Source organism: Spea bombifrons, chromosome 4 (assembly GCF_027358695.1).
Source record: "Spea bombifrons isolate aSpeBom1 chromosome 4, aSpeBom1.2.pri, whole genome shotgun sequence".
Lineage (NCBI taxonomy): Eukaryota > Metazoa > Chordata > Amphibia > Anura > Pelobatidae > Spea > Spea bombifrons.
Window position 1 is genome coordinate 102,784,425 of NC_071090.1, and position 7,488 is coordinate 102,791,912.

A 7,488-nucleotide genomic window follows, 5' to 3' on the forward strand; every position below is an offset into this window, starting at 1 on the left:
AGAGAGATCGGGATCTTTTTGTTACCACCTGATTCTTATTTTTGGGGGTTTTATTCGGTTGGGGGTTATGTTGATGCCATATGCTTTTTCACCTGTTGCCTTTTGCGTGTGTTAGACTCATAAGGCAATAATTCATATTTGATAACTAATCAATGATACACTATGTTTTGGACTTGTTTTGAAGATATATTTTCTGTGTTATCTTATGCACTGCATGACTTATATAGGTATTTTGTGTTTTTACAATAAATGATATCTCGATGAACTATCGTGATGGTATAATATCACAATTTGAATTATAATTTTGGCTCGATCTGAAAGAAATTAGGATCGGAGATAAAATATAGTATCTCTTTACATTAATATTGTGGGTGTGGTCCTACAATAATTGATAACGTCATTATTTTGCGTATGTGATAGAATATTGGTTGTGTCTGCTTTATCTCATTAATATCCCCAACAACACGATGCCCACCCATTTATATTGACTGCCTTTTAGTCAGTGGGGGTTACATGGTGGACGGGCATTATCTTTATTTAGGCATACAGTCAATTTCTTATGTTCCTATTGAGGAATTGATTGGATTTGCCCAGTTGTAATGGCTACTGAGTATGTGAAATAGAATTCATTTACCAAACATCTATTATAATGGTTTACTTAGAAAATTATAATCTGACGACAGGTAAGAACCATTCAGCGTGTCTAGTCTGCCCGTTACAGATGTAGAGACTCAAACCGTCTTAGATTCACGAGCCATAAGCCTATCTATTTAAATTCCCTCACTGTATAACCTCGGGTTGCCTTCAGTTAAGTTCTAACTCACATATATTTACACACAGACACGATTGGAATAACATAGGAAGTACAAGACATTTATTTCAAGAAGCGCAGTGTTCTATTATGGTGGTATGAAGAACATCACTATGGGTTAGAACTGACATATGTGTCCTCAAATGTCATATAAAGAATAATTTTTACTTGTTAGCAACAAACTACAAATATATATAAATACACAAAATGTGATTTAAGGGTAAATGAGGGTATTTCCAATAAACAGTGTCCTTGCCAGTTTATTTGTTTCAAAAGTGCCATGAATGCTGCCGAAGACTGCTGTATTTATTCTACGCCATTCATACGCAAAACGGCTGCCTGCGTGTTATTCCTGTTAACGCTAAATGCATGCGAGTGCAGAATCCACACAATGTGGGAGTTTTTAAATACTTTATGTAATAACGTAATACTTTATGTCTCAAACAAGAGCTGGCCAAATAAGAAGCCAGTATCGGTGAATAAGACGCTGGGCAGGTAAGAAACCAACTTCCGCATCTCAGAATCCCCGCTCCTGCGGTGTTCCAGTGTGGAGCATGTGCATGGATCTATTCTGTCCATCCCCTGAAATTAATACATGCGAAAAAAATATCCAATAACATGGTTTATTGTTTAACAAAGTAAAATTTGCTCTTAAAAAAAAAAAACATTTCCCCCTAATTCATGAGAAAAAATTAAATCGTCATAATATCATACACATGCAAAACTGAACCTTGTTACGATGTCCCCTTACAAAATATAGTCTTTGGTGGGATCGACAATTCACTTTTCAGTTCTGGGGTCATATTCTGTGAGCACTAAGGCTCCTCGCAGGTCTGGATGCAAGCTCCTCCTTCCTGCAATGCTCCATCGATACCACGGGACTTCCAGCGACTCCATGTCCCAGTCCCTCCATACAGCATGAGTATCCCCTGCGGGTTGTTTCCATAGTTGAAGTAAAGCTGGTGGCCCTTTACTCCCAGGAGTGTGCTGTTGGTACAAACCCAGCTCAGAGCTTGGGCTGAGTCACAAGGAAATAGCCTCACGGCCATACGGGCCTGAGGAGTCCCACTCACCCCAAGACATAGTCCCTCCCTAAGGTTAAAAAGTCGGGATCCGGGGAACCAGTGGAAGAGCTGAGAGCGAGACAGAGGGGAGCAAATGTTAGCCGTGATTCCAAGATGGAATTGTGGGAAGGAGTGGACCTCTGCACATTTCCCGTGCGCCTCATTATATATAAGAAAGGAGCCTATGGAGACAATAATGTTGAATCAGAGACCACAGTACAGGTGTAACATTTTTAAAATGGGGCATAAGTGGTAGCGGAACCATTTTTCCTGCTGTAGAGACCCTAATCAGATATTAGCAGATAACAATACTGCTATGATATGGCTGAGGGCAGTAGCCCATGGCAGGGGATTTGCCCCCAACCCCCACTAGATATAAAGATGGCCAACTATCAAAGAAAACCTAAATAAGTAAATCCTAATCAGAAAATTTGATACCAAAGGAACGCTCAGGTGAAACATATACTTTGGAAAAATTTCATCTTCTGAAGGACAAACTCGTCTTGTGAACTTTAGGGAATATTGGTCATGTGACAAAAAAGCTGGCTCTGATAGGTTGGCGCCACAGAAACCAAAAAAGGTTCTTAAGTTTTCTGTGTTGTTTTTGTCTGATCAAACCTTCATTACTAGAGAGCTCGGTTCATGTTTTGTTGAAGTGGAATGGCACCTGTAACATTTTTGAGGCTTTGTATTATTTTACTCACCCATCGATGCTGCAGCCTGTTGTTCCTTTTTTAGACAAACCATTTCAGCAGCCATTCTAAAATCTGTAAGAGAAATTTTGGTTTCAATCACCATTTGGAACCCGGCGATACCGCCTGTTTCGAAAACAGTCAGGCACATTTTTTAATGGGTTTATTTCTAAAATAATTAAAGTACCATCACAGTCCCTGTGCCCATCATAATGTTTAAATGAGAAACACAAAGCCTAACTGTTATGCCTCCAACTCTTATCAGCACCTTTGCCTGGAACCCAGCAGATCACTCGAAAGTTTCATTCTTCGTAAATGAGGACAATGAGATCTGGTCACCCAGGACCATGTTTTATGTGGGACTAAAGGGCAGCTGCCCTGGACCCTGGCTCACTATAGGGACCCACTACAGCTGTCCATTGGGCCTGCTTAACAGCCACCATAGTCTGGAGGTAAAGGTCTATGCTGCGGCCAACACAGGCCTCTCCACTAACGCTTCCTTGTGGCCTTTGTAGGCAATGCTCCAGGATATATAACGCCGTATCAGTGTAGGAATTGGTGTAATGTTCTCTGCAGCTGCACAGACCTCGGTCTCCTCAGCACTCAAGTGCAATTGGGCTGGAGAAGAGTTCTTGGTAGGGACTGATGGTGGTGGTGAGCTTACCCCAGGGCCCATTATGTGTAAAGATGACTGTGTGCTCACTCTTCTTACGTTTTTTTTGACAGGTTTGGCTGCCCGACCCCATATAATAGATGATATATACGTACACTTGGCTACACCTAATCCCATAGCGCAGAGAATCAGGATCAGCAGCACCACACCAATGGAGAGAATAACAAATAAAACCTTCTTTCTCGAACACCTCCCTATGGCAGACAAAAGATTTCAATAATGAACAACAGCTTCAAAAACTAACAAAACAGTGATGTATTTAGGTTGGGAATCTCTCTAGACCTACCCCCGGTCACTGCCCCTGCTGCCCTTTTAAGATCTCCCTCTGCTTGCACATCCTCTCTGACAGAGCCGGCCTTAAGTGTGCGGCGCCCCCTTCTCACTACCCCCCCGCCCCTTCTCACTTTTCCCTTGCTCTCTCTCTTTACTCACGCTTCTACTGTTGTGACATCATTGTAGACGGTGCGTTTTCTGTAAATTGTTTGAATTTACTTGTGTTTACCTTTTTTTACTACTTCTTTCCAGGGCAACTTGGGCTGCTCCCTGCTGTTTCCCACTGGTTCATATATGCTGTCATCTTGAAGGTAGATATTACTTTCCTCTGCAAAGAGAAAGAGTAAAAGGTTGGCGAATATAGGTGCGCACAACATGGATACATGCATGAATGGATAAACCTCTGCAGAAACCGAATCATCATTCATCACATAACTTTATAGTGTAAAATAATGGATTTAATTACATTCACATTTAAAGCATTCTTTAGAACTCCTTAGATGTGTCGTTTGGATTCTTAACAAAGTTTAATCAATGTTCTGAAATGTATATGAAAAAATGAAAGCCTATTGCTCTGAACCTTATACTTGGTCCATAACTTGGACCTTATATTCCAAATGAGCCAAATTTTAATGTTTTGTACATTTTACAGACTGTTTTCTTATATTCGGAAATATAGATTATAATCTGACGAGCAGGGACATCATAAACCCACCATTCTTGCCAGGAACTTTGTATAGTGCATTAAAGTTAGATGGCAAGCTCATAGGCAGCAGGTGCAGGCTAGCCCAGGGGGGCAGGGAGGCTAAAGTCCCTCGCACCCACCCAACATTGTTCACAAAACAGTCCTGACTGGACTGGCTCTTAATAATAATAATTTTGGACCAGCATAGGGAAGCAGGAACGCAGCGGGGTCACATAATGTGAGAGAAAGCTGCCAATGAGGTAAGGCGGATGCGACCTTATATATTTAAATTGTACAGCACTGTGGAATATGTTAGTGTTTCATTATTAAAAAATAATAAGGCCAAACCAGTTTAAGCAGTTTGGAGCAGTGTTTAAAGGCAATCCCACCCAAAATGAAAATAAACAAACTAATTTTGCCCTTTTTTAAATCATTTATTTAATATAGGTCTGTCTTTCTTAAAAGGGGGTAATCTTTGGGAGAATAGTGCAAGAAAAAAGCCTATATACCCTTGCCAGGCCTCTGGCGCCACCTAGTGTTTAAAAGTAATGAGTGCTTATTTAGTGATTTTTTTTTTTGTCATTCTCAGCATATTCTTTACTTCTTAAAGAGGGGAAATTGGGTTTATATAATTTCCACAACATTCTGTCCTAATTTATGTAATTTACAAATAAAAACTACCGTATGTCTTGGAATATAAGGCGCACCTAATTACATGACGCTACTGATTTTTAAAAGAAGCCATAAATAAGCAACTAAAGTAATGATAAAAATAACTGTGAAAGAAAATAATGAATAAAGCCAATACCTTTTGGCATGTAAAAAAAAAAAATAAGTAAAACATTGGAAACTACTAGTCGCTAAATTATAATGCTAGGATTTAGTAAAAATACAAAAAATCGATATGGGGGTATGGGGATGGCATTGGTAAAATAAATGGATAATATTGCTACCCACAAAACAATGTTTTTTTTTGTTTTTTAATTTGCACTCTTTCAGGATTTGTTTTACTAACAGAATTAGTTTGGTTGGTTACCTTGTAATCAGGATTGCTTTATTGTCTATAGTAGCTTTTCAATTTTAATAGCAAAAGCGTTTCTTTCCCTGTGTAATTTCACCATTAGAATTGCTCTGTTCTCCTGGCTCATATACGGGGAGATCTCATAGCAGAACGCATAGAATTACTAACACCAGATCCTTTTTATTTGTATGATCACATGCTCCATTTGGAGACGCTCATGTGCAATCAGGCAATTTTATTGATTATGATGGGATGCCTTATACCAAATTGTATACCGGCGGAAATGTAATAGCAAGAGGAATGTATTTATAAGAACAGATCACATGACTATTGAGGTAAACCGTATAGTGCAATGTAATGGTGCAAAGATATTGGCGTGTCTTCATGTATGATCAGGTCAAACATGGAAACAAATATATGAGATCCTCCAGCCTTAATTTCCTTGGATTACCCCGTCAACTTGAATTTTCTCTTCTACCCAATTTTTTTCCTCTATTTCCACTTTCCTCTCCTCCTGTTATCCTTTTCCATCTCTTCCATTCTATTTGTTACCCAGTTCCTTGTCTTACCTAATATTAATCTTTCCGGTCTCCTCTGCCCCCAGTGTCTCTTGTTGCCCCATTATCTTATTCTCTTTCATCTACGGTTGTTTCTCAACTCTAAGTCAACCATGCTCCCCAGTGTCTCTTATGTCCCCGTTACCCCATTCTCTTTCGACTATGGCTGTTTCTCCAGCCTAAGTCAACTATACCACCCCCCCAGTGTCTCTTATCCCCATGTCCTGTTATACAGTTGTCTTTGCCAATGGGAGGATATACCTAATGCCCCAATTGCCTCCTGGCAGAGGTGGTAGATGCTAATACGGTGTTGGGGTTTAGACCAAGGACTGATTAATGTTTGAGACTGTCACACAGCATTCTATACGTATAATATTATGACATTAGTCATTACCTGATGGTTTTCTCTTCTTCATAGGCAGTTTTGGGCTCCCCTCTGGAGGCGGATAATCAATATTCCCGTACATGTCAGCGGATGTAGTCTTTGTAGTATTCACAGTGTGCTTTATCCGTTAACAGTTTTATAAAGAGCCACAGTTTAGGTGATAAGTGCCTTTCGCATAGTCTAGAGCGCTAACGCAATGAGAAGCACCCTCTGCTGTGTGGGCATATTTATAAATATTTTGGCTATATTTGTGTCGAGACACAAACCAATGAACGCTGATGCGATAAGGAAACCGAGGAGGACTTATCTCACAGGAACCAGACAATGAAATACTTATATATAAACAGATGTATAAATGCAAAGTATTAGGGCAAAAGAAACAAAAAAAATATAAATATTAAAAAAATACAATTTACGGCCATGAAGGCTTTCTATGGACCTTGGTGTAATTTCCCATGTTGGGCTTTCTTTATAGAGGGTCAGGCGCAGACTGGCCATCTGGCACACCAGGCAAATGCCCGATGGAGCTGGCAACCGGCTGAATGTGCTGCGTGAGCATAAAATGGTAGCGTGCGGCCGCCACTGGCATTAAAGTCCCGGGGCCGCCTTGTCATTGCCAGCCCGACCCTGTAGATAATCAGAGGTTTAGATGTCATGTAAGAAAGTTATACTTTACAGAGAGGGTGGTAGATAAAGAGAACATCCTCCCAGAAGAAGTGATGGAACATCATGAAGGAATTAAACCATACATGGATTATTATTGTTATTATTATTATATTATATTTATATAGTGCCAACGATTTATGCAGCACTTGTTACTGCAGAGCATCATGAACGGAGAAAAGTTTCTTCTACAAGGCTGTGCTATATGTCTTTATCATATAACCGCACATTTTGCACTTTAAAAGTAATAGAAACGACACCGCTAACACTGTACTTAGTTTGAAATTGTTTTATAGTCAACAGAATGTATGGAATAGCACATTGAAGATGAAATGACACCTATTTTCATAAAATCAAGGGAAACAAAACAAAAAAAATTGTGAAAATGGGCATTTCCAAAAAAATCCAGCTCTGCATTCAAAACTTGGGAACTTTCCAATGCACACAATAAGGTCGCTTTTTAATTCCTAGTGTAGGGCAGCACAAGGTGGAAGCAGCCATTGCTCCTACATACGGCTTTGTATTATTCTTCTTAGATCTCATCAGATCTGCAGTGGCATATTTTTTGGCTGAGCATTGCTCTATGCTTGACCCGGGGCACTTCCACCTCTGCGTGGTTGTCATATCTGGCGCTCTGTATTTTAAGAACATGGTCCCAAGTAAG

The 7,488-nt window shown here is 39.9% G+C and overlaps 1 protein-coding gene across 1 annotated transcript; it reads right to left on the reverse strand.

Annotated features, from left to right (window-relative positions):
* Window positions 1-1,257: 1,257 nt before the first annotated feature.
* LOC128490341 (uncharacterized) lies at window positions 1,258-6,349 on the reverse strand. Its single transcript, XM_053462193.1, has 5 exons — window positions 6,171-6,349; window positions 3,743-3,841; window positions 3,336-3,434; window positions 2,580-2,642; window positions 1,258-2,057 (listed from the first exon to the last, which is right to left on the reverse strand). Exons 1-5 carry the CDS (start codon window positions 6,241-6,243, stop codon window positions 1,627-1,629), a joined length of 765 nt encoding a protein of 254 aa, XP_053318168.1. The 5' UTR covers window positions 6,244-6,349; the 3' UTR covers window positions 1,258-1,626.
* Window positions 6,350-7,488: the final 1,139 nt, after the last annotated feature.

What these genes read in the sequence shown, in the direction of transcription:
- LOC128490341 (XM_053462193.1), bottom strand. Translation starts at nt 6,243, where the DNA reads ATGTACGGGAATATTGATTATCCGCCTCCAGAGGGGAGCCCAAAACTG. An exon ending in GAAGAAGAGAAAACCATCAG is followed by an intron (nt 3,842 to 6,170) that starts GTAATGACTAAT and finishes TTCTCTTTGCAG; the next exon opens with AGGAAAGTAATATCTACCTT. An exon ending in GGGATTAGGTGTAGCCAAGT is followed by an intron (nt 2,643 to 3,335) that starts GTACGTATATAT and finishes TTTCTCTTACAG; the next exon opens with ATTTTAGAATGGCTGCTGAA.